Source organism: Sminthopsis crassicaudata, chromosome 2, assembly GCF_048593235.1.
Source record: "Sminthopsis crassicaudata isolate SCR6 chromosome 2, ASM4859323v1, whole genome shotgun sequence".
Lineage (NCBI taxonomy): Eukaryota > Metazoa > Chordata > Mammalia > Dasyuromorphia > Dasyuridae > Sminthopsis > Sminthopsis crassicaudata.
Genome location: NC_133618.1, coordinates 577,603,930 through 577,630,893, shown reverse-complemented (window position 1 = coordinate 577,630,893; position 26,964 = coordinate 577,603,930). Strand labels below are relative to the sequence as shown.

Below are 26,964 nucleotides of genomic sequence, written 5' to 3'. Positions count from 1 at the left end.
TAATATATTATATATTTACGGTTTCATTGAACAACCTATTTCTTTCTTAGTACCAAATTGTTTTGGTGATAATAGCTATCTAGTATAATGTGAGATTTGGTGCTCCTAGGTTCTCTTTATCCCTCCCCCTATACATATATAGATTTTTGATTCTCTTGATATTCTTGACCTTTTGTTCCTCTAAATGAATTTTGTAATTGTTTTTCCTAGCTCTATTAAGCAATTCATAGGTGTTTGGCTGGTCTGGTACTGAATAAATAAATTAATTTAGATAGTATTAGTATTTTTATTATATTGGCTTGGCTCCAGATAGGTCCTTATTTGTTTGAAAAATGTTTTGTAGTTATGTTCATAAGAGTCCCTATGTGTATCTTGGAAGGTAAACTCCCATATATATTATACTGTATGTAGTTTTAAAATGCCTTTCTCTATTTCTGCTGAATTTTGTTGGTTTGTATGGTTTTATTTTATATTCTACTTTGCTGAAGTTATTTCAGTTGTTTTTCATTTGATTCTTCAGGATCTCTAAACAGATACCATATTACCTGGAAAAGTGATACTATTGTTTTCTCTTTGCTTGTGCTTATTTCCTTAATTTTTTCTTATCTTATTGTTATAATAACATTTTTAATACAATATTGAATGGTAATGGTAACAGTGGACATCCTTACTTTAAACCTGGTCTTATTGGAAAGGCTTCTAGTTTATTTTATCTCTGTCATAGGTGATGTTGCCTCTTGCTTTTAGGTAGTTATACTACTTAACATTTTAAGCTCTGTTTATTCCTATGTTTTCCAGATTTTTAACAGGAATTGATATTATATTTACTTTGTTTTAAATTTGATCTTCACAACAGTCCCTTGAGGTAGTAATTTAATGCTTTTGATTTGTTGATGACAAAATTGAGTCTTAGGCTAAGTGACTTGCCTAGTGTCATACAGTCAATGAATGACAGAGGTAGGTTTTGAACCTAGGACTTTCCTACAAATCCATTGGTGTTTCCATTATACCAGGGGCTCTTAATTTGTTTTTTAATTTTAATAACAATATTTCAATTTAGTTGGTTTCCTTTGTAATTTTATGCATTTTTTGTATGCATTTAAATTCATTACTCTGAGATGTGGTCCATAAACTCATCATACTGCCAAAGGGATTCAGGACACAAAAAGATTTAAGAAGTCTTGCATTATCCCCATAGACCTTTGAAGAATTAGAATTATCTTGGGATCTTGAGAAAATATCTCTTTGGAGAGATGGCAGTATTTTTCCAAAAAGTATATTGTCACTGAGTAAACAGAAAACAATTGTAAACTATAAAATAACATGAGAAAGGTAGGAAGGAGTAGGGAGTTTTGTGTATAAATTTTAAACTTTCCAGAAGGGTGAGAGAGAACTAGGGAATTGATACTCTGAAATAGAGTATGGGAAGTCAGGAGTCTGTCTAGGAGTACTAAGAATTTTGAGATTTCATTTGAAGAAAAATTTTTTTGAGATACACTTCAAGATTAGAAAGGTAGGGGATAAATTATATTGTATATATTCAGAAAACACATGAACTCTGATATATACCTTCCCATACAAATGCAGGCAGGGATATATATACACACATTTAACACGTGTTTGTATATATATGTAAATAAACAATTATATCCATTTATACACAGATATGTCATATGTGTGTGTATGTCTTCTTAAACTTTAAAGCAGTGCTAATCAACAAATTTGGTTATTCCTTTAAAATCATTTTATTTGTGGACTTTTAGGTGGTATCTTTTGCTTGGAATCCTTTCACAAAGGAGTTTCTGAGGACTATAAAATGCAGTGTGATTTATGAGGTAGTGAAGGTCAAGCATTTTGCAGCAATATGGACCTACTTCATTTGGGGAAATCAATGTAGCACATCAGTTCATGGCATACTTCCTGCCTTAATGGTTCAGACCTCAATCAATATTTGAAACTTAACTTTAGTTTTGGTTTGTGGGCATTATGCTTTCTGCATTCTTTATTTCACCTCAAAAGCACAGCCTGATCCATTAGAGATGATGATTATGAGACTCTTCTGCTTGGTTTAGGAACTACTCTAAGCTTAAGTATTTCATATATTAAATGTGGTATGCCCAAAGCCAAGTATGGATTTCAGTGTCGTGCATTACCCACATTGGGGAGCAGTACCCTAAATTTGATTTGAGTTGGACTCATGCCCAAGTTTGTAGCATGGTTGTTTATCATTTCATTCTCTTTGTGAAAAAGTTTCTCATCTGTTAAAAATTATCTCAGCAGGCTGTGTCTGCTTGTGGACAAGAGCATGTATAGACTAGCATCAATCACTGACTTTGATTTTCTTTTCTCAGGCTTTGGAATTATGGCCCAAGTGGAGAAGAGGGGGGGTTTGCTTCGCAAGTCCTCAGCCTCCAAAAAACCACTAAAGGAGAAGGTGGTGCTGATGTATGATGAAATCTTCATGGTGAGCTCTATTTGAAAATGGGTTTGACCCCTTTATTCCCTTTTTGCTTAAGTTTACTCTTAGTAGTGGGGGAAACATTGTGAAACAGTGGGAAGGGTGAATAAATAAAGAAAAGAACATGAAAGACTTCTGTCCTGAATTTTGTTTAGAGAGCCTTTTTTACCTGAAATACTTTAGGAAAACATATCTTCAATTCCCTCCTAGCTTCAAAGTCTTAGGATTTTTGACTCTTTTCAGAACCTATTACCACAGTCATTTTACAGGAAATCTAACTGAGGGCATCAATTAAAGTGGCTACTGATTGGAAATTTAAAAAAAAAATTTGAATGATAGTCAAAGTACACTTTGAGGGCACTGGGACAATTTAGGAAAAGGTTGCTATTGTACACTGCTACTCTACGTAGCACCTAGGAGATCAAGGAATTGAGACTCATTGAAAACAGAGATTATGTTTTTCTTCTTTGTATTGCCAACATCCAGTACAGTAGTAAGCTCATAATAAATACTTGCTGAATTAACTCTTAAGCATTCTGTATTAATCTTTTCTGCAAAAAGTAAAATGCCAAGGAATCAAATTCATAATAGGAATAACATTTAGTTATAGAATTGTGTACTTTGGGAGTATTGTGGGAGTCAGATTTAGCCTACTGTTTTAAATCCATGGTATTTAGTGTAGCACAAACATCAATTGTAATATTGCTCATGAATTATTAAGGAAAAGTTATGTCTAGTATGTTCTGTTTATACTAAGATGGGAAAATAGTATGTTGTAGAGGTTTGAAACAAAAAAAGGATTAGGGCTAATAGCTTAAAGAGTCAACCTTCAGTTATCAAGGGGAAACTTTTTATCTAGAATATTTCCTAACTATGTAAGGTAACTGATGTATTATTAGAAAACAGATCAGAAATTTCTTTGATGTTTGGAGATAATGCAGAACTATCATAGCTTAAGGTTATTAACCCAAGTATCTCTTCCTGACATCCTAAAATACACTCTGTGTATTTCAAAATTGGCATAATTAGGTGGAACCCTTCTTAAATAGAGGACATAGATTTGGAAAAAGCATCAGAAGGCTATAAACCTTAAAAAATTTAGGATGTGATTATTGACAGTAATAAAGACCATAAGTCATTGAGTTCATTCAATTCAATTAAATTCTTAAATGTGCCTTATGTCTTTGGGACCATGTGCTTAGGATATAAAGACAAAAATCAAATAGTTATTGCCTTTAAGGAATTTACATTCTACTGAGAGAAATACAAATTATGTGCAAAGTAAATAAAAAGTAATACAGAGAGGTATCAAGAAATACTTCATGTAGCAGTGAACTCTAGAGCTGAGTTTTAAAAGCAGATAGAAATTCTAAGAGATAGAAGAGGGAGTGTATATTAAAAACATTCCAAATTTAAATTGCTAGGTCAGTTATTCAGACTATATAAGTAGACATTCAGACAGAATAAACGTACTAGAGAGCCATAAGTATAAGATAAAGCTTTAGTAAGGGAGCTTCCAACCCATTTGCCAGTCTTTCATGGTTCTGGAAAAGATGGCCCTATTACTATTTTAGGCCATTGAAAGGGTTCCCTTAAGGTGGGATAATGTAAGTCCAATGATTGGTAAACTTTGTTAGGCCATTAAAGTCATCTTTACCAGGAAATGTTAGTAGTTTCTTGTAATTCACAAATTTCTCAGAAGTTTGTAGTTTTCTGTAGTTTTAAGCAAAGTTTCAAATTTTTTAGCATTTGTTTTCAAATATCCTAATTTTTTAAAGCTAACACTCTATTGTAACGTGCTCTCCTGGCAGTTACAATTACTAGTCTGTCCTAGACCCACCAGAGTACCTTTGACCACTGTCCTTTGCAGTGTGAGCTCTACCCGGCTCGCCTCCTCTGAGGCCTTCTAAGGTCTCTGGCCACAATCTCTTGAATCTATAGCTTAATAACCGGTAGCGCACTCAAGAACAACCACGTGTAATCTTAAAAGCCTTTATTATACCTACTCACATAATGCCCTAACTGATGCCCTGACTTGTTGGTTCCCGAGTGAACACCTGGTCAGAAGACCCACGTGTTCACTACCAAAACCCTTACCTCTTTTGGCTACCCATCTTGGCTTGGCCACCCAGGCTAGGGAGCCAGGGTCAAGAGCACGAGGTTAAAGAGGGCGTTTGCTGCCTGCAGTGGGCTTACATAGGGCCTGTGAGGTCACACACACAGCCAATCAGCGAGAGAGTCACCCATTACGAAGCTATCTCAATATGGCCAGGATCCCGCCCAAGGGCAGTCCTAATATCCACAGAAATTATTTCCGGGCCTCAATCTCCTGATGCACTGTGGCGCCCATTTAAAGGGCCCTTACACTCTATGTTGATATAAATTTAATAAAAAGGATACTAAGATTAAGCAGAAGTAAATGGCCCACAGATAGAATGGGCCCCAAGTATAGTAGAAAAAGATCTGGATTTTGAAGTACTACAACTGGCTTCTAGTTATTGCTCTACTAGCTGCTAATTCTGTGATTTGGGGCAAGTCACTTCTGGATATCATTTTCTTCTCTACATTGAGGCTATTACTTACCCGTCCACAAGTTGTCTGAGAGAAGGATTGGAGGAAAAAGTCTGAGGAAAATCTTTTCAATTATTTCTATACTGTCTATAAGGGAGAAAGATTCTTGTGTACAGTACAATTTGAGAAAGAACTTCCCTATACTTTTAAAATATTTTAGAATGAACAAAAATGTTAAAAGTACTTAAAAATCAGTCTCAAAAGTTGAGATGAACTTTGGATGATGATTCCCTACTCAAAGTATGCTGTTAATCAAGGATTGTGTTGGGGATGCTGAATCCTTTCTGTGTTTATTTCAGACTGAGGACCCCAGTAAATGCAGCCCTCGATTCTGGGAGGAGCTCTTCCTCATGAAGGTAAGGCTAGATTATACCTTTTCAAATTTCCCTGTAGCTAAGACTACCTTCTCAGCTTTGCACAGGAAATACACTCAGATCTTTGCTCTTTTGCTGGCAGGTGAATCTGGACTACCTTGAGGGCAAGTTGGAATCTCTGGATGGAGAAGAATTAATGAAGATCAAAGATAACATTAATTGTTTGTTTCAACACTGTATACAGGCTTTGGGAGAGGAACACCCAATTCGGGTTGTCAATGCATTACAGGTACAATGCTGAGAGACAAAGGATTTTCACTTAGTAGAAGGATGAAGTATTACAGATGTTGACCAGGGTGGGGAATTCCATTCACTCTAAACTCATTTGTGGGTTTAAAGTATTTTTAAAAATGGCAATGCTTGTACCATATTTGTCTGGGAATATTCTTTAAGACAAGTTTATTCTAACAGTACAATTTTGTTAATCTTTACAATCGAATCTCAAGTATTAAGGCAGACCCTCTGACAGAGGCCTTTGGTATGCTTAAGGAATGGAGGGGTAGACTGATGCCCAAAGAGTGGTTAAATAATCATTCTGACTCAGTAAGTAGTAACACCAGATAGAATTTTGGAGATTTTTTTCTAGTTGTCAATAGTTACTCCTTTGACTATGACCCTGAGGGGAAGATTCTGTTTCAGGGTATCAGCTCATTTGGTTGTCAAGAAGGCCAGAGTAGGAATAGTTAATAAGAGAACAACGAATTTTATTGGGATGCTTTTTATGAAGTTGCACTTCTTATAAATGCAGTTCCTTACTTTATTGGTATGTGTGATAAAGTTCTCAATTTGGTGCAAATGAAGTAATTAAGTCTGTCCCAGTATTGTTTGTTTTTATGGAAAAATGAGTTTTATTAAATGGCAGTAGCCACTGTTGTGATGAGTAAGGCTTTTGAGTGTTGGATGGTGATCCTTCTAGTTCAATGACACTGCTATTAAAGACCCACTGGAATGACCCTATTAAGTCTCTCTAATGGAGGAACAGAGATTTCTTGGGATGGGCACTAGAAAGAACAAGAGTACAGAGAATAAGAGGGAGGATAATTCATTGCCAGGAATCACTGATGCCTGACCTTGGGTGGAGGAGGACTAGAGTACTGGAAGATGAAAACAAAGGGCTTTTGTGAATGGAGCATTTGAGGAGATGAGGTTGTTTGAGATGTGAGTGTCTTGAGATGAAAGCTTGCTTCCTTGTCATTTTCTAGTCAGTTCTTGGTTTTGCTCAGCAAACCACATTTAACCACATGATAATAAGGTGATCCTGCTGAACTTAGGGAGGGAATCAATCCTCTTAATAAGCAGGCTCTTAAGAAAAAGAGAATTTATTAAAAATCTTAGTTACTGCTGCTCCTATTGCTTTTATTATTTCTGTATGAATGTTTTTCAAACATTCTGTGATTGCATCTATCCTGTGATTGCATCTATCTTTTGTATCAATGATAGAATGATTTCTCTTATGCATAGATTTGTTCATGTCATTTCTTTCTACAAAATTGTTAATGAGTTCATATTGGTTTCCAAGATAAAGTTCAAATACCTTTCCCATCTTTTCAAGATTTTCTATTTTTGGTGCTGGGTTACCTGCCAAACTTTATTTATTTATTTGTTTGTTTATTAAGTTAATTTTTTTTTGAAAATGTATTTTATTTTTTATTTATTTTTAACATATATTTCTTTATGAATTATGTTGGAAGAGAAAAATCAGAGCAAAAGGGAAAACCATAAGAGAGATTAAAAAAAAAAAAAAACAGAAGAAAGAAATGAACACGGCATGTGTTGATTTACATGCAGTCTCCTTAGTTCTTTTTTTGAATACAGATGGTATTTTCTGTCCAAAGTCTATTAGGATTGCTTTAGATCATTGCATCACTGAGAAGAACTAAGTTTTTCATAATTGATCATCACACATTCTTGCAATTATTGTTTTGATATTTATTTTTTATATTCCCTTGTTTTCACTTTACAATTTAGTTAATTCGGTCACTCTAGGCTGCCAATCTTTCAAGCTTTTCCCCAGATGCTCTGTGCTTTCCCATCTCATTGACATTGTTTTCCCTACCCTTTTCTCCCCTCCCCTAGTCACTTACCTTCCCAGATCTTTCTGTTTAGTAATAGCGTTCCCCTTAAGACTTCACATAGGACTTTGATATGCAACTCTCTGACTTATTTTTCATGTAATTTTATGGTTGATTGCATTTATTTCTTATCCTTCTCCCTTATAAGCTAAATGAAGATAGGCGTTGCCTTTTATCTAAATTGTGGGGCTTTTCTCAGGGCCTGGCAGAATGCTTTACATAGGGTAGGTATATAATAAATATTTATTGAATATATGGGTCATTAAAATCTTTGAGTGCGGAAAGTGAGAATTGAACTACAAGTTGTAAATTCAAATATTTAAGCAGTCTCAGAGAGTTAGAGGCTATCTTTTCCCTAGTGATAAAACTGCTTGTTCTTGTACTTTGAAATAATTCCTTCTGTTGTCTCTGTAGACCCTTTGTGCACTTATCCGAGGGGTCCATCAGAAGAATAAGTCCACTTCTGGTTTTGACATTATCAACATGCTGATGGGCTTTGACAAGGCAGAACTCTGCATGAAGGTGAGATCTCTGCAGGAGATATTATAGATATGTTTTTAAATGGCTACTCTCTATAGACAAATGGGATGAAAGATTTGTATTAGGAAACAATTATAGATGATTTGGACATTTTTATTTGCTTTCCAGCAAAGAAAGTAATGATTGGATCAAGAACATTTTAAAATCTAGAATTTAGCCAATAGCACTTCCCTCAATTACATATGTAATTGAGACACTGCTGTTTTAATTTTTGTCTTGTTTAAATCATGTAATTGTTATATCACTTCATATTTCTATGTCTTTCATTTGTGGATTTTTAATGGGATGAATTAAATATTCCTAGTTTGTGTTCAATTGTATTTTCATTTTCAAACATTAAAAACTATGACAAACTTTCTTCATAAATTCACATTCTGATGCACAGTTTTCTTACTTCATTTACAAATTAAATGATTATTGATCATCGTCAGCTTTTAAAAGATGTGATTTCTCATAACTCATTGTCAGAAAATCTTTATTTCTTTCCTTTATAACAAAATTAGAATACTTAATGTAGTCAGGAAAAAGAAACATTTAATTTACATGAAGCATAATTTTTATAGAGGTATAAATAATTCAAGTTTTTAGAATCATATTTAAACATGAGTCTTTTTCCAAAATCACACAGTTTTATTGAAATTTTGGATACTTGATAACAACAGCTTTCATTTGTATGGTGTTTAAAGTATTTTTAAATTTAAAAATTATGCATTTTTAAAAGCATTTTCCTTATAAAAGTTCTGAAGTGGTTAGTTTAAGTATTATTGTTTCCATTTCATGTATGCAGAAACTGAGATGTCAAGTGGTTAAGTGATTTCGTTAAGCTCTGATAGCAAGTAAATGGTGGAGCCAGGACTTGAAACCTAGGTTTCCTAACTCTCATAGAAATCTCTCTTGTATTTTTCTATTTCTTTTCTGCTTCATCTGAGTTGTTAACTAATCTTTGAGTATGTTCTTCCCCAGTGTTATTCAGTAATGTGTATTTTTGAGCATTTTGTTGCTGTTTCTATCATACTTGTGGTTGAAGAAGTAATTTCTTCATTTGAGTCTCTCTGTGGGGGACCAGCAAAGGATAAATTCTTCAGTGGTAGGAACAGAGGGACAATACCTGATGTGAAAAAAGGGGAAAGACTATTAGTATTGCTTGTCTTCAGACACTATGTAAACCTGTGAGTATAGATGAAAGTATCTTAATTTAGTAAGTGCATGCAATTGGGAAAAGTTTATGATAGGGTTTTTTTTCCTCAATAAAGATAGTTTTCAACATTCATTTTTGTAAGATTTTATGTTTCAAATTTTTTCTTTCTTCCTCCCTTATTTTCCCCCTTTCCAAGGCATGAAGTAATCTGACATAGGTTGTATAGTACAATCCTTCTAAACATATTTCCATATTTCTCATCCTATATAAGAAAAATCAGACCAACAGGGGAAAAACTATAAGAAAGAAAAAGCAAACAAACAAAAAATGGTGAAAAAACTATTCTTCTATCCACATTCAGTTTCCCTAGTTTTCTCTCTGGTTGTGGGTGGTATTTTCTATCCCATGTCTATTGGAATTATTTTAGGTCCCCACATTGCTGAGAAAAGCTAAGTCTGTCATAGTTGATCATCACATAATCTTTTTTTTTTTTTTTTTTTTAATGGCTTTTTATTTACCAGATAAATACATGGGTAATTTTACAGCATTGACAATTATCAAATCTTTTGTTCTAATTTTTCCCCTCTTTCCCCCGCCCCCCTCAGATGGCAGGTTGACCAATATATGTTAAGTATGTTAAAGTATAAATTAAATACAATATATATACAAAAAGAATCAGACTTTGAAATAGTGTACAATTAGCCTGATCATCACATAATCTTGCTGTTACTAACTGTCTATAATGTTCTTATGGTTCTGCTCATTTCATTTAGCACTTTTTTTGGTAACTCTTTCCAGGCTTTTCTGAAATCAGCCTGCTCATCATTTCTTTTTTCATTTCTTTCTCTCTCTCTCTTTTTTTTTTTTTTTTTTTTTGAGGCAGTTGAGGTTAAGTGACTTGGCCAGAATCACATAGCTGGCTGAGACCAGATTTGAACTCAGGTTCTTCAGACATCAGGGCTGGTGCTCTATCTACTGCGCCAGTTAGCTGTCCCATCATCATTTCTTATAGAACAGTAATATTCCATTACATTCACATACCATTCCCCAATTGGTGGGCATATGATAGGTTTAAAAAAAAAAAAAGTTGCCATTCTTAATTATTTCATTCCAGAGTGTGGAGAATTAAGCCTATGGGAAAGATCTGTTGTGAATATATTCATTTGATGTAGGCTATTGAATTAATTTCTCTGCACAGCTGTTCTAAAGCATCTTTCAAATGAGCTTTACTCAACACTACCTCTTCTTGCCTCCTGATGACAGGCCCTGGAGGTCGGGGCATTCACTTAATTGTCCAATTGAATATTGTGAGTTATTACCATTTGTAGCACAAGTAGGAGTTTAATAAGGGAGATGTGGGGCATTTGGGGTGTTCATTGCTTTTGTTCTTATTAAGTACATATGAATCTCTTTTCCAGAATTTGATGGAGAGTTTGGATTCCTTGCTTTGTGCAGAAGGTTCTGAAAGTCTGAAGAGTTTATGTCTGAAACTTCTCCTTTGTTTGGTGACTGTAAGTAGCACACTTTGCTCGTTCTTCTGTTAAATAGTAATCCATATTCCCATTAGAAGCAAACATCCTTAAAAAGTGAGACTCATGTAAGGAAGGATGAGAGAAAAAAGCATTATATTGATACCACTATTAGAACTGGGTATGTAGAAAGGTTCTGAGATAAAGACATCCTGAAATTGGATCCTTGAAAAGTGGTGTTTTCAGGCTCAGTGGTATATGATGTCACAGTGTGATTCTAAAAGTATTTCTTTAGGGGATTGACTTCCATGACTGTTGAGGATAAGACTCGAGATTATTCTTTTGAAAGCCTCAAGATTGTTCTGAATTATGGCTAAATTTTTTTCTGTTCTTAAAAAATAGTCACTTGATCATGACATCTCCTTAAGCTATCATCTTATATCTGTTGTCCCTTTTACAGCCATAGTCCCTTTGAAAAGCTGTTTTACATTCATTTCCTTCATTTATTCATCTCTTACCTTCTCTGCCTTTTGCAGTTGATTTTTGCTTGATTGAACTGGAATTAGACTCTCCAAGGTTACTAATACTTACTAAACTGCTAAATCAGACAGCCTTTTCTCAACTCTTGTGTTCTGTGATGTCTATGCAGCTTTTGACACCACTGATTGCCCCTTTCTTTTATCTTTTATTTTTTTATCTTATAATTTATCTTATAATTTTTATCTTATAATTTTATCTTTTTTATCTTATAATTTTTTATCTTTTAGGGGTTTTTTAGTTTTTAGAAATGGATATTTATTTAATTTTTTAATCAATGAAATGAAAAATGAAATTAATCAATGAAAAATCTTTTTTTTCTCCCCTCAATTAACCAAAAACCCCAAAAATATAAATTACAGACTACAACTACAAACATATACAGTTAAGCAAAACAAATTTCTACATTGGCCTCATTAAAAAAAACAAAAGCAAAATTCTTAATCTACAGAGTTCAGTATCAAGAAATGATTAGCTTGTTTCATAATGAGTCCTGTGGAATCATGGTTGGACATTGCATTGAAGGAAGTTCTTAAGTCTTTCAAAGGTGTTCATATTTATAATATTGTTATTGCTTAAAACAGCAGTTCTTGAGGTATTATTGTTCAGAGACTCCTGGGAGACCTGAAACTCTTTGATGAAGTCCTTTTTTTGTAACAATACTAGCATGTTTCCATTTCTATATTGCAGATATTGATAGAGTTAAAAAAAAAAAAAAAGCTCATTAGGGGGTAGTCAAATGAGTATAAAGAGCTTCAGAGACCAAAATGTTTAAGAACCACTGATTTAAATTTTCAGTTCATACAAATCTTCCTAGGATTTTCTGAAACTATTCAATTTGTTGTTTTTTACAGTAAGGTAATAATATTTCATCATATATCTTGTTCTGCTATTTTCTGATTGATGGCTATTTCTTCATTTAACTGATTCCTTATAGTCATAAAAATAAGTCCTTTAAATATTTTTGTATATCCTTAGTTACAATTTGTTTTGTCTCTCTAATTAGTCTTGCCTCTTTTTCTTACTTTCCTCCTGTTTCTTTCCTAAGGAAATGTATTTCTGTAACTAAATGTGTGGATATATTCTTTTTTCTTCGACTAGTTCAGATGAGAATGAGTTTCAAGTAATACCTGCTTTGTTTACTCCCCCATTTTTTGTGTGTAGACTTCTGCTTCTGTCCCCTGCTTATGGGATATAATTTTTTTCCTTTTCATCCTCCTGGTGTATTCCTTTCCCTTCTCTTTCCATTCTTTTAAGATAATTAAAGTATAATTGATAGGCTTTCCATCTAATTAGACTCAATATGTGACCCATGATTATAGAACATATTTCATCTCCCCTCATTAGAATGTCAGTAGTTGTATAGTCCCTTGTGATTGTTCACTCATGTTCATTTTTTTATGTCCCTTCAAACTTTCCATGCTGCTCTAGTTTTTTAATCTGGAATGCTTGGAAACCCTCTATTTCATTGACTTTTTTTTTTTCCCCATCCCTTAGGATTATACTAAGTTTTTCTGGGTATGTTATTTTTGGTTGTAAGTCTATGTCCTTTGACTGTGTCATATTCCAAACTCCTTTATAGTGGTGTCTGCTAAAGTCATATGTGATCTATTTTTTTTCTTTCTTACTGCTTGCAGTATTTTTTCTTTCACCTGGAAGATCTGCATTTAATCTATGATGTTCCTAGGACTTTTCATTTTGTTTCAGTTAGTCATAGATGGATTTTTTGTTTTGTTTTGTTTCTACTTTGTTGGTTAGTTATAAAAGATCTGAACATTTTTATTTCATGATTTCTTGAAATATGATGTCTAGGCCCTTTTAAAAAAATTATGATTTTCATATTGTTCATTGATTCTTAATTTTTTTTTCTCCTTAGTCTGTTTTCTAGGTCATTTGTTTTTGTTATAATGCCTTTAATTTTCTTCTATTTTTTTCAACATTTTTAAACTTTATTTTAATTAGCTCATGAAGTCATTATCTTTTATTTGATCTATTCTCATTTTCAATGGGTTTATTGCTTGGGAAAAGTTTTGTATCTTCAAACTGTTAATTTCTTTTCAACTCTCTCTTCCATAATTTTAATTTATTTTCCATTTCTCCCCCTCCCTCATGCACTCTAATTTTATTTATAAAACATTTTTATCCCTTTCTCCCCCAATCTTTTTTCCTTTTTTTCCAAGAATTCTAGTTAAACTTGTGTTTTTATTTTAATGTTTTGTTTGTAAATATTTTAGAGTCATTCTTTTTCTGTGTTTATCTTTGTAATCATAATAGTTTCTTAAGACAGGATTCTTTTGTTTGCTCATTCTTCTAACCTATTTCCTAATTTTGAACTGCATGTTAGGTGTGGGTTCTGCCCACTTTTGATCCCATCTTTCTCTTTGTATCTTACCATCTTACCATTTTGTTACTTCACTGGGAGGTACATGTGTCTGGACCCTTTTTTGTCTCTGTCAGTTTTTCTCTCTGTTGGATTAGGCCCATCTCTGGTTTTGTTTTTCTCTGGCCCCACATGTTTGATCAGTTTTATTTTCAATGCATTCTGTTTCTCCACTGTTGTTCCTTGTTCTTCTAGACCTTTTGATACAGAATTTTTCTGGCATATTGGAAAAATGAATCCCAGGAAACTATCAGGCTTAAACTCTTGGAGTGTGAAAGAAATGAACACTTCTCAGTTTCTTGAACTTCCAGTTCCTTTTTCTTTTGGCATTTGTGCTTGTGAGGAGTGTGTATCATATTGGGCTGCTAGATATTGAGTAACAAATTGTCTTTTCCTTAAACCATTGTTCTGACTTCACTGTTTCTTTCAATACCATCACCATTCTCCCAGAACCATCACTGTTCTCCAATTTACCCAGCCTTCTGTGCTTCTTCTCCTTCCCTCAGTTTTTGTATCCAATCATTTGGCTTAATCCTTTTCATTAGTTTAACCCCTTATCAAATTTCTTCTGGACTATTGCTGTCAACTCCTTTTGTTTGTTTGCTGTTAATCTACCTTTACAATATTTCTTCATTCTGTTCTCTTTCTATTTCCTTTGCTACCATTGTAGTTCAAGCCCTCATTACCATTTGCTTGGAGAATCACAGAAGTCTCCTAACAGGTCTTCCTGTCTCTCTTCTCTCCCCTCTAAATTCATCCTTCACATTACAGTTAGATTAATTTTCTTTATTTAATCATGTCACTTCTGTGCTTAAAATCCCTCAGTGACTCTCTGTTGTCCACTGGGTAAAGTGCATTACTTTATTTAACAATTAGGGCATTCACAATCTGGTACCATGTTGCAATCTTATTTTCTGTGATTCACCTTGACAGACTTTGTGCTGTGATCAAATCTTACTTTGTGCTATCTGTCCTTTGAATGTACCCTGCCTGTGGTTTCCTACTTACTATGCCAGTGTTCACTCTGTTCCCTCTATCTTCATTTGTTATATCTTTTAAAGCCCAGCTCAAGTGTTATGTTATCTTTTCCCTGATCACTATAGTTGGTAATAATGTGTGCCACCTTTTGCCCCTCAAATATAATGGGTGGTGGGCAGTGCAGAAAGCACTGGACATGAAGTCATAGCTGTGTGACCCTGAAATCACTTCTTCTCTGTTTGCCTCCGTTTCCTTATATGTAAAATGGGGATGAAAATAGCACCTACCTCCCAGGGTGGTTCTGAGAATCAGAGGATACAGTAATTGCAAAACATTTAGCACAGTGCCTAGCACATAATAAGAACTATAAAAATATAGTTATCATCATTATTATTTTAGATTTATCATAGTTATGTTTATGAGCAGAGTGATGTGCTGCATAAAATTCTGGAAGACCTATTTTCAAATCTTACCTTAGACACTTAGTGACTTTGTACCTTGTGAAGGGCAATTGATTTTTCCGAGCTTGCTGAGACTTCTCTATGAAGTAAAGGAAACATTGGAATCTGCCTGCTTAGAGCAAGTTTCCCACGTGGGCCAAATAATTATGTCTGTCTTTCTCTTTGTGTACACAGACACACACACACTCTGAGTACTACAAGAGAAAGCATTATATCTTATCTACACTTTTTATCTCAGCTTCTAGTACAGTACCCTGCACTCAACAAGTGCTTACCAAATCATGGTTGAATTACAAGGAAGCTAATATTTCTCTTTTTAAGTTAACATTTCTATGTTTTCAAACCCTGGAATGTATTAATAGAGAATCAGGTCTTGGTGCAGACTTTACAAAGTTGGTTTTTGCTTCCAGGTGACAGATAACATCAGTCAAAACACTATCTTGGAATATGTAATGATCAATAGCATCTTTGAAGCTATTTTACAGGTAGGTCGTTTTCTTTTGTGGGTGAGTGAATGAGCTTTCTCTCCTGGGGGGTCTCTTGGAATTTCCATCCCAGAGCTAACATTACCCTGTATTTCTGATTCTTGTCACAGATTCTCTCCCACCCTCCAAGTCGCAGGGAACATGGGTATGATGCTGTTGTCCTTCTGGCTTTGCTGGTGAACTATAGGAAGTATGAGGTGAGAGTGCCCCAGACTTTTTAATGTTGTGCCATGTCAAACTTTTTAAGTAATATTGTTTTATAGAGATTGTATTTCTTTTGTCACATTAATTGCTTTTCTTTCAAAGTAGATTGCTCTTGGCTTTTACAGGTAGAGTTTTATAAAAAATTTATTTGTATTCTGAAGTTAAGAAACACTAAATAAAATTGGTATTTCTGTAAAGAGCAAGAGAAAAGGACTGTATATGAATCTGCAGATCATGAGTATATAGAGCTTTTCAGCATTTAGTATGTTGTTCAGTCTCTATCTTTCTTTTTTTTTTTTTCTTTTTTTCTTTTCTTTTTTTTTTTTTTTTTTTTTGCTGAGGCATTTGGGGTTAAGTGACTTGCCCAGGGTCACACAGCTAGGAAGTGTTAAGTGTCTGAGACCAGATTTGAACTCGGGTCCTCCTGAATTCAAGGCTGGTGCTCTATCCACTGCGCCACCTAGCTGCCCCAATCTCTATCTTTCAAAGCTGTCTTGCTTCTCTGTGTTTCTTTCTCTTCTCTTCTCTTCATTTAAGAAAAAGTCTCAAATGACTTTTCTTTTTCTTTTTCTTTTTTTTTTTTTTTAAAACTCTGTTTTTCCTCTACCCTTTCCTTGATCCTCCCTCACTTTCCATTGGGGAAAAAAAGAAAAGAAAAAGTCCTTTGTAACATATATCCCAGATAGATCTTATTTTATGAAGTAGATGTGTTCCTAAAAATTTGTGTGTAATTTTTGGTAAATTCAATCTTATTTTAAATGCACCAGGGAAACTTAGTATTTAAGACTCCCCATAGTGCATCCTTCTACAAGGTAGTTAGTTATCCCCTAATTTATCTATTTGATAAATTTGGATTTTGATATAGCAAATTTCTCAAAACAGTGTTACTTATATTGAAATTGTCATTGGTTTGAAGGTTCTTTTCCATTGCTTTTGGACTGCATGTAGCTTTTTTTTTTTTCCCCACATTAGTTTTGGAGGTCTAGTTTTTTTCTTTTGGGTTAATTAATTCCTTGATTTATTGGTTTCTAGTTCCAGTTCCTTTGAAACAGAGATGCTGGTTCTAGCAATGCTTCAGCCTCATCTACTTCAAAAGGCACAACATACAAATAAGGGGGAACATTTAGTAAAGACTAAGAGACATGTATGAATCAGTGTATGAGAATAGGGGGAATACATTGTGCTGACCTTTAGTTAAGGACAGCAGCAATGAATCCTTCTCTAGGTACCTGATTTTTTTTATATCCAAATAACAGAACCATTGAAATAGACTGGAGCTGTCAGTTTCCAAGCTTTTTTGACTGTTTGGCAGAGGATTGTTTTTTGATACTTGTCAGCCTTTGTTCATTCTGGTTGAGGAGAAAATTTTGGGGCAATACAAACACTGGACTCACTTTCTTGAGTAGAAAAGCAGAAGGTGAATTGGAACCTTTGGATCAAAATTAATTAGTTATAAATTCCCAGGAGACAGTATGTTCTCTTGTAGAATGGTGTAGGAACAAAGTAATAGAATGATGGAGCTACAAATAAATGTCATTGATCACAAATACCTGTTATCTTATAAAAACTTGGAAGATTTGACTTGATGGCCATTTTGATTTTTTCATGCCTCTAGAGTAGAGGTTCTTAACTTTTTTGGAAGACTCATGAAACTTCAGGACTCCTTTTCAGAATAAAAGTTTTAAATAACATAAGGAAATCAATTATATTGAAATAGAGTTCTCACCATATTTTTTAAAAAGTAAGTTCATGAACCCCAGGTTTTACATTTACTCTAGAGACTTCCTATGGCTGTATGGAAAAATAGTGGAGAAAAATCACTGGGATTAGTTGAAAGGAATTGACAGGGGTAACTCATCCCCAAATATTCTGCTTGGATGCAGATGACTTGAAATCAGCTTGCTTTTTTTGTGAGGAAATTGGACTTGGCTAAACTCATTAACAATCTCTCAAATAGTCTGAAATAGTAAACATTACAGAGGAGAAGGAGAGGAAAGAATCTGTTTCTAAGCCAGTTTATGTTTTGGTTCTTCAGAAGATTCTGAAAGAGTTAAAAGTGGCAAACTTATAAGGCAGGCTGATGGGCAAAACGTATGTGGCTTTGCAGCATTTAGTAACAGTCCTTTATTAGAAGCTACTAAGGCATCTTGATAACCATGAAGGGAAAGAGAATTTTACAAAACTGAGAAATTCTGGATAGACTTAAAATCAAATGACTGTCAGTAACACAAACATATAGAATTCTGTGTAAACCATTCTGAGTTACTGTGTGTATTCCTACTTTTCCCTCTCAAGAAAGTTTTTTGGGTCAGCAAAGAGGTTTGATTCCTGTCAGCTTTGAAGAAGGGGAGTAATAGATTAGGCTGACCTTAGGGACATGGGAGGGTGTCAGGGTACAATTATCCATGTTTTACTGTTTGGTCATCTCCTCTATAGACATAGGATAGTCATAAAGGAAAAAGTCCTAAGAAGGGAAGTAAAGATAAAGTTGTTATCTTTTTTTTTTTTTTTTTTTTTTTTTTTAGTATAAACCTGTACATTGGAATGATTCTGTGAAGACTTTGTATGTTTTTAACATTGCCTTGTGGTGTGAAAATAGGTCCTGAGGCTAAAAGAACAAGTTGGAAAAAGTATATAATATGATTTGTGCCCATGGAATAGTAAATTTTGGCAGCTTGGTTGTTCATTGGGTAGAGCACTAGATTTAGCAACAAGGAGACTTAGTTCTGATCCTGCCTAAGTGATACTGTATAAGTAACTTCATCTTTATTTGCTTCACTTTCCTTTTTTTAAATTTGAGAAAATAATAGCCCTAAACTTAAAGGAACATGGTGAAGATCAAATGAGGTAATACACTTAAAGTACTTTATAAATGCTAACTGTTATTATTTTGTCATTCATAAGACCTTGGCCACCTTTCTGTGGAAAAAGCAATAACTTAGTTCCTAGCAGCAGCTGTCTTCAGCATGAAGTTCTCCCAGAACTTAATTTTGTTTTTTATATCTGTTTTCAGTTGTTCCTTTTTTCTTTTCTTTTTCTTTTTTCTTTTTCTTTTTTTTTTTTTTTTGGTTAAAAGAGTTTCCTTTTGAACCAGAGAACAAGCTTTGAAAGGAACATAAGCAAGTAGTTTTCATAGGGAGACATTTTTATTCATGTTACGTTTATACATGCTATTCATTTTTATTCATAGCTTCTAAAATAATGGCTGCCGTGTACTCTTATATCTTGTTTTTGCCTTTAATGTCCTCAGGATTTGAAGTCTATTCTTCCCTGTCTCCCTTGTTTTTTTGTTTATTTTTTAAGGTTGAACTCTGCTCCTACAGCCCAGGGGAAATTATTCCAAGCTTTCTTTCCTGGATGATAGGAATTTTATGATGCCCTGGGACTGGTAGTGCTGCCCCAAGTTGGCTGGGTATGCTCTAGCCCTGCCTCTTTTGCAAGGGTTCAGAGGCTCACTCTTTGTCTTCTGTAATTATGTTGGAGGTCTCACACCTAATCTGTTGATACACTAGCTTTTGAACCAGGACAGAGTAGCCAGTGCTGCTATATTTTGGCTAAGAGCCTCCCACCAGATTACCTGTGTGGGACCTTTCTGCCCTGGGCCTTATTATTCTGAACCTGCACTGGATACCGTTTCCTCTCTACCCAATTGATACAGGCCTTTGCTGAAATCCTTTCAAAATATTTTCTTTTGGAAATTTGTTACACTCCAAATATTTGTGGATTCTGTCACTCCAAAACCCATTCAGAGGTTTGATCCAGTGTTGATTCTGAGGAATCCAGGAAGCCAGGAAGAGCTCAGGTAAAGTCTAGTCTATTCTCTGCCATCTTGTCTCTACCCCCAGAAGTTACTCTATCACTTGTTAACATGGACACAGCATTCTGTAGCTCAGCTGGTTGAATGGGGGACTGTTGAGTACAATAGATACCATGGTCATATTTAGATTACTGGTTTAAGTGAGGCCTGAGGCCTGAGAAATTACTTGAGTAATTTCTAAGGTTCCTTCAAGCTCAGAATCTGTGACCCTGTAATGTTGTTGTGCTTTGAAATAACCCAATCTGGGGGGCAGCTAGGTGGTGCAGTGGATAGAGCACCAGTCTTGAATTCAGGAGGACTTGAGTTCAAATGTGGTCTCAAACACTTGACACTTCCTAGCTGTGTGACCCTGGGCAAGTCACTTAACCCCAGCCTCAGGGGAAAAAAAAAAGAAAGAAAGAAATAACCCAACCTGGGCAAGATAAGCATTTCTTGCCTAACGACATGTCACCAAACGTGGCAGCATTTCCTGTTCAGCTTAGTGCTGACTTTGCCCTTTTGAACACTGAGTGCCATTGCATTTCCTCTGGAGCTTGTAATGTGAGCAGCAGCATTTGCCTGTTAACCGTGGGAAAAAATGTTGGAGAAATCAAACAGGCAGCAAATGAGATGAGCCCAGGACCCTTTTCAGTTTCCATCTATGAAGCTTTTTTACAATAGAAGTTTTTAATAATGGAATATTATCTTTCCCTGCATCCTACTAAGACAGTAAAGATACCCCTGGAAATTAGTTTTAATAGAATCTATGTGGGGGATTAGGCTGTTCAGTTAAGGAACCCTGGTTACAGCAGTGCCTTTCACAGAAGGTTTCCAACCCCTTCAATAATGGGTTTCCTTGGTAGTTGTAAAACCCATCGATCTGAGAACTATTATTCCCTGATCCCCTTGGGTTTTGAAAACTATTTACTGAGCTACCTAAGACAGTGTGATATCCTTGAATAGCCAAGGGTGGACATTATCAGGGGAATGGATTACTAGTGCTTGTTCAGTTTCGTAAGTGTTGGTTCAACAACTTAGTCACTTTGACTCTATTTTCATATGATGCCAAGCTGGGAGGAGGTCTGGAGATGCTAAAGAAATCTTCCAGTACAGCAAGTGATGGGACAGTCACTGAGTCCCAGTGTCCTTGGCCAGATTGTAGTTTGGGTAATTATATTCTGTTTCCTTCAGTTCCCTCTGCAGTGTTATTTGGGTGCCAGATCCATAAACAGCCTCTCTCTGACTGTTAAGCAGCTGCCACTTTCCACCCCCAAGGTGGCTTTGTTTCATGGGTGGGTGAATCAGACCCTGTGTGTGGCTGGTGAAATGGTTGGGGAGCCTTCGGGATGAAAATGCTCCATAAATGCAAGTTAGCACTTGCAAAGAAGTGCCTGCTGGGGATGAGGATGCCTCTGGATCTTCAGAATCACTTGTCCCCATGGACTTAAGCAAATTGTTGGCAGAATGAGACAGCAGTGGTTTTGCAGAGTGTTCACTTACCTCTTAAAAGCGACTGATTGAAGAGAGTAGAGGGGCTGATTGTAGTCCTGAGTTTTTTTTAGTCCACTTGAGGGAGAGAAGGACTTTGTGTGTGTGTGTATGCTCTGAAAGTTTAGTCACTTGCTGGGAGTCAGGCAGCATGGATGGGAACTGGATGGCTTGAAGTATGGTGGGAAGGAAGTATTGTGTATTGACAGAGACAAAGAGCTAAGTCCCTATGGAAGCATTTTAGTTCAGTGCTTTGCTAACTAGGTAATGGGTTCTTTATTAAACTAGGCCAAACTAACCTGGATCCTCTTCTTTTGTTTAACAGTCCGTGAACCCTTATATTGTGAAGCTGTCTATTGTGGATGACGAAGCCACCCTCAATGTGAGTATTTGGCATGTTTTGTATATTGTCTTCTCTGTTTGATCCTGTGTTCCGTACCACAGACATTTCTTAACAGCCCTGGCTTACTGTTTGGATTTCATGTGGTCCTGTATAAAGGGACACTATATTTCTTCATAGAGTCCTGCTTTTGGGGCTCTTGGGTTCATGAGCTCTGAAGACTATAGGTATGGAGGAAGAAATTTAATGGTCATGGCAAAATGACACAGGTGTTGGCACTTTTGAATGGCCATAGCTGCTTTTCATTTTGAACTGATTATTTTATATTTCCTCAAGGATTGCATGATTGAAAAATCATTGATTAAATATTTACTGGTGCAAAATACAAATGGAAAAGCCTTGCTCAAGGAGCTAACATTCTAAAGAGAGAGACAGCACATATGGGAGGTTTCAGCTTCAAGTTAGAATAGCCTGTATAATATATAATATATAATAGCAAAGGTATGATAATAGTAAAGCAGATTGTAATGCCTCTTCTTTTATTTCATTTCTATTGATAAAACCACAGGGTTTTTAATGTTGAGTCATTTGATGGTGCTAACAACTTTCTTTCCTGGGTCTTTAGGAACTTCAGTTTATTGTAGACCTTCTGTGGCTTCTATGAACTGGGCACTCTAGCTTCTGCTGGTTCCAGGGCCTAGGCTAGTAGTAGAGCTGATGGTCTGATGGTTGTTGTTAGTAGTGAGTGGTTTGACATGCTTGGAACATGATACTTTCTTTGTCTCTGGATGCCTTACTCCTCTGAGTAGGTTGTTTGCCTTTCTCAGCAGCAATTTGTATTAGTGGTAGCAGGAATGGCAGGCCATTTCTCTCCAGAGGTTATTTCCCTAGATAGTGGCTTCAGGAATTGAACTGAAAGCAGGGCCAGTGGTCTGGGGGACTTTTGAGACCAAAAAGTGATAGGTTCCTTTTGAAAATTAGCCAGAAAATATTTATTTGTAGGCCTTCTCTGGGTAAAGTTGAAAGGGGAAGGACACATTTTTCTGAGAATCAGAGCAGTATTTTCTTTGTGTAGAAGAAGTGTCAATTAAAGGAGGAAAACAGGACTCCAGACTCCTAGATTATGTCCCTTTTTTCATCTCCCCATCATGAGCTTTGACTTCCCTTAGGTAAATTTTGTGCTTAAACACTCCCCTTCTGGGTGTTTTAGTTAATTCTTATTATTCACTCAGAAAGTCTCCAGAGAAGGATGGTAAGCTACCTGGTGTATCAGATGTTCTTTCACTTTGTACTTTTGTTTTCTTATTGCCTTAAAGGAAGAGGCTTGTCCTACATACACTCTCATCTGTCATGGGACTCATTCTCTTACACGTTGTGGTTGTTTTGGAAACATTTAAGAGCTTTTTATTTGAAGAGTCCAACTCAATCTGCACTTCTAAGGCAGAAATGTTCCCACTGAAACTGACAACGATCTGGGTTAGTCTATCTTACTCCTTGTTACTGTATTTTAATAATGTCTGGGAGCATTGAGTTAGAAAATGAGATCTGAAAAATCTCTCTTGGAAGAAATGCCTTTCTTCTTCTGGACATTTCCTTGCTCCTGCAATTTCTCCTCCACAGCGATAACCCTTAAGGTACAACTTTCTGGAGTTGGGCTAGGAAGAGGATGTGTAGTGATTTCTTGACCGCAAAGGGCTTCTCACTCTCCTACTGTGTTGTCTTATCTCTTTTCAGGGAATGGGGCTTGTGATTGCTCAGGCTTTGTCCGAATATAACAGGTAAGGCCACCTTTCCAGATGTGGTTTTGATTCTGAGCCATTGGTGAGTAGAGGCTGTGGATGATATCCATATTCTCTTACTCTGGGAGTACACTGGGATCCAGTTTGCAAAAAGAAAATGACATTGGATGCTGATCTCCTGGGTTATCTATTTCAAAATAGGTTGCCATTTCTGTAGGAATCAGTTCTTAAAATTGTGAGAGGGGTGAGAATAGGATAATGGGATAAGATAGGTTTTAACCATTCAGCATTCTCCCTTACAAACTTTAATACTTCCATATACATTACACAAAAACAAAAAAAGAACATTTGAAGTTTAGGTACATAATTCTCTTTGAGATTGTAAATTGTAAAAGGTGATTTCCTTTGTATCAGGAATAATTGCAACTTGTCCATAGTTTCTTTTCCAGAAGGTTTGATTATAGATTTGCCCCTTCATGTGAATGTGAGAGGAGCTAGTGTTGGTGGGCACAGGCCAGTTATTGCCTCCACTTGTGCAGGTCAGGGTTTTCCCAGCTCTTGTCTATTCTTTCTTCCCAAAAAACAGGGTGTTGGAATTTCAGAAACATCCTGTTACCACAAATAGTATATCTCCTTCCTTTCCCTTCAAAGATAAACAAGATTTTCACAGCAATGGTCTTAAAGTAATTTCCCTGTCACTGTTTTCAAGTAACAATCTGTTTAGGAAATAATAGTATCACCCATATGGTGTAGGATTTTCACACTCCTTATTCCTTCTTTCCAAGCCTTTCCAAAGTGAACATGCATTTTGGTGCATGTTGTAACTTTGGGGCAGCTGGGGCAACTGCAGAGGTCAGGTGTGTATTATAATTGTTTTCTCCAAAGATGATTGACTAGTTTCCATGAAGATATTTCATGCTTTAATTTTCTTGTTTTGCTCAGAGTACCTAAGACAGAACCATTTACTTGGTAAATTTTACCAAATTCGAATGAAATTTGTTTTCTTTTTTTATTCAGGCAATATAAAGATAAGGAAGAAGAACACCAGAGTGGCTTTTTCTCAGCCCTAACTAACATGGTAAGCCTGTCCATCATTGCTCAGAAATGGATGACATCTGCACAGGTCGCCAAACCTCTGTTCCAATTAATGATGATAAAAATAATAATAACTAGCATTTATATAGTACTTTACAATTTGCAAAATTCATTGCACATATTATCTAATTGATCCTCACAACATTCCTTTGAGATAGATGCAATTATTATTTCCATTTTACCATTGAGAAAATTGAGGTGGTTTGACTTGCCCAAGGTCATAGAGCTAGTAAATGTCTGAGATAGGATAGGTTTTCTGACTCTTTGTCCAGTGTTCTATTCTCTGACATCAAGCTGAAGAATTGCTGGTAGATGTGGTACCGGGATAGTGAGGGAGACTGTGGTAAGGCCAATTGGAGCAACAGAAAGTATTTTGTCTTTGGGGATGATTTTTGAGACAAGTCTAAGAACATTTGTTTTTTTCTCAAAATTATATATAAAAATAATTTAAACATTCTTTTTAATACTTTTAGATAATTTATAATTTTCCATATAACAAATTGCATATAAATAAATTTTATAAATATGATTTTATAATTTATAATTCCTTCCCTTCCTCATCCTTCTTTCTTTTTGAGAATGTAAGCACTCTGATACATATATGTATATATGTAGTCATGAAAAATATATTTCCATATTAACCAATGGGACAAATCTAGAAGGAGGCCTGAGTGAGTAGGTCCTCAAATATTAGAAACTTTGGTGTCCATCACACAAATAGTCCTAATGGTGAAGTAGCTGCTGGATTCATTACCATGATTGAAATTGGCAAAATAGATATTATAGAAATAGAATTAGATGTCAAAATTTTAGAGATTATTCTATTTCAGTTCCACTTTTTATAAATGACATAATTGAAATCCAGATATGGGAAAATATTTGACTAAATTTATACAGTTAATTATTAGTAGTCAGAACTAGAACTTAGTTTTTAGAGTTCTCATTCCTTTTTTTTTTTTTTTTTTGTGGGGGTACTGTTCCACTCTGCCTCTTCCTGTGCCCGTAGCCTTTCCTCTCTCCCCCACTTCCTTCACTTCTCTTTCCCCCTAACACCCCTCCACCTGCTTCTTCCTCAGGTACCAGTATCTCTAAGTTCCTATTTCCTGCCAAAGCCTGGTCTGCAGTAAGGTTAACGAATTCACTAGTATTGAGATAAAAATGACTAGTCAGACCTTGGGTTGTCAAAAGTTTGTAGATTAACTGGAGATAAGAAATCTTAAGATTAAGGAATGAAGCCCCAATTGTAGAGTTGTTGGCAATAGTGAACAGGTTGTTAATGTTTATGTGTGTGCGTGTGCGTGTGTGTGTGTGTGTGTGTGTGTGTGTGTGTGTGTGTGTGTGTGTGTGAGAGAGAGAGAGAGAGAGAGAGAGAGTGAGTGAGAGAGAGAGAGTGTGTGTGTGTGTGTAAAGAGAGGGAAGATGGTGCTTTTTGATACCTCTGAAATTTCCTCAACCCATGAAGCTTCTGTGACTGAAATCATAAATGAAAATGTTTATGGTCCTCTGAGAGGCAGTATAGTATGGTGTTTGGAGGAACCCTTGTGGGACTCAGAAGATATTTATTCCCTTGGCTAAATCATCTTATCATTTTTTTCCTTCTCTGTATAACAGAAGAGTTGGACTAGGTGATCTCCAAGGGCCACTCCTTTTCTAGCATTTTGATTCTTTGTGATTTGTGTATCAGAACATGAATGTGACCTATGCACTCTATGTACTCACTATGCTACCCCTGGGGCTAACAAGTTTCTGGGAAGTTCTTTTTGAATGAGGCTCTTGTCTTGAATGATTACCCTTATGCTGCAGAGAGTGTTTGTCATTGGTTATTTTCACCTAGGGTTAGGGATAATTATCTAGGACTTTTGACTACCCTGTCTGAGAACTCATATGTTTAGCTCAAAGAAGTTAAATAAATGCCTAAGGATTTAGGAAATTTTCTTATAAAGTCCCTGTTTAGATTTAGAGGATCTGGTAAATTTTTTTTTTAATTGAAAGGCCCAAGACTCTTCACGTGTGGCCTGATATATCAAGTGCTTTGCAAAACTTTACAACTCTTTCTAAAAGTCAGTTACTGCTACTTTCTTGGGGAGGGATGCCAAAGCTAACCTGGTCTTTCCTGACACCCTGCAATTCTCCTTTCCTCCACAGGTGGGCAGCATGTTCATAGCAGATGCCCATGAGAACATTTCTGTTCAGTAAGTACATTGACATTCTCTAGCAGTGGTTTGGGCTTTAGTAGTGGGCTTGCCAGCTGGAATTAGAAATGGAAAATGTCACTTCTTGTAAAAATCTTTCCAGGATTCAAACTGTGTGTGTGTGTGTGTGTGTGTGTGTGTGTGTGTGTGTGTGTGTGCGTGTGATTCATCAGTGTGTTCCTGAGCTTTTAGATAATAACAGGCCCTGAGAAAGCTCTTTCTTGGCCTGATGCCCATTGTTTCTCAGGAAGTTCTAAAGCTGTTCCAGGCTTTCTTGAGAGTGAAGTGGAAGTAGGGATGAGGAGCTAAGCTGCTGAAGGATTTAGAGACTGGTGGTTCTTTAAAGAACCCAATTTGAAAAGAGTCAAGAGCATAGGTTTCAGGACTTGGAGCCAAGAATACCTGTGTTCATATACCACTTCATGAACTTACTAGCTTTGTGAACTTGAGCAAGTCACTCAACCTGTCTTTACCTCATTTTCCTCATCTGTAAAATGAAGTGGTTGGGCTCAGTAGCTTGAAGCTTTAAAGCTGTGATCCTATGATTTGCTAGAATGGAAAGGGATGAATAAAGGGAAATGGGTAAACGAAGATGATAAAGAGAGCCTTGAGGAAGCTAATCTAACCTATCTGTAGATCTCTGGGCA

General features: G+C 35.8%; 1 protein-coding gene across 4 annotated transcripts in view; it reads left to right on the top strand.

The window, feature by feature from the left end:
• ARMH3 (armadillo like helical domain containing 3) overlaps positions 1 to 26,964 on the top strand; it is a 214,464-nt gene that overhangs the window by 24,130 nt on the left and 163,370 nt on the right. For all 4 annotated transcript variants that reach the window (XM_074295399.1, XM_074295400.1, XM_074295397.1 and 1 more), the window contains 11 exons: positions 2,352 to 2,464; positions 5,329 to 5,385; positions 5,486 to 5,632; positions 7,890 to 7,997; positions 10,572 to 10,664; positions 15,389 to 15,463; positions 15,574 to 15,660; positions 21,277 to 21,333; positions 23,026 to 23,069; positions 24,048 to 24,108; positions 26,271 to 26,317. In XM_074295399.1, coding sequence (XP_074151500.1) covers positions 2,363 to 2,464; positions 5,329 to 5,385; positions 5,486 to 5,632; positions 7,890 to 7,997; positions 10,572 to 10,664; positions 15,389 to 15,463; positions 15,574 to 15,660; positions 21,277 to 21,333; positions 23,026 to 23,069; positions 24,048 to 24,108; positions 26,271 to 26,317 — 878 coding nt within the window. In that variant the 5' untranslated portion in view covers positions 2,352 to 2,362. The remainder of the gene's footprint in view (positions 1 to 2,351; positions 2,465 to 5,328; positions 5,386 to 5,485; positions 5,633 to 7,889; positions 7,998 to 10,571; positions 10,665 to 15,388; positions 15,464 to 15,573; positions 15,661 to 21,276; positions 21,334 to 23,025; positions 23,070 to 24,047; positions 24,109 to 26,270; positions 26,318 to 26,964) is intronic.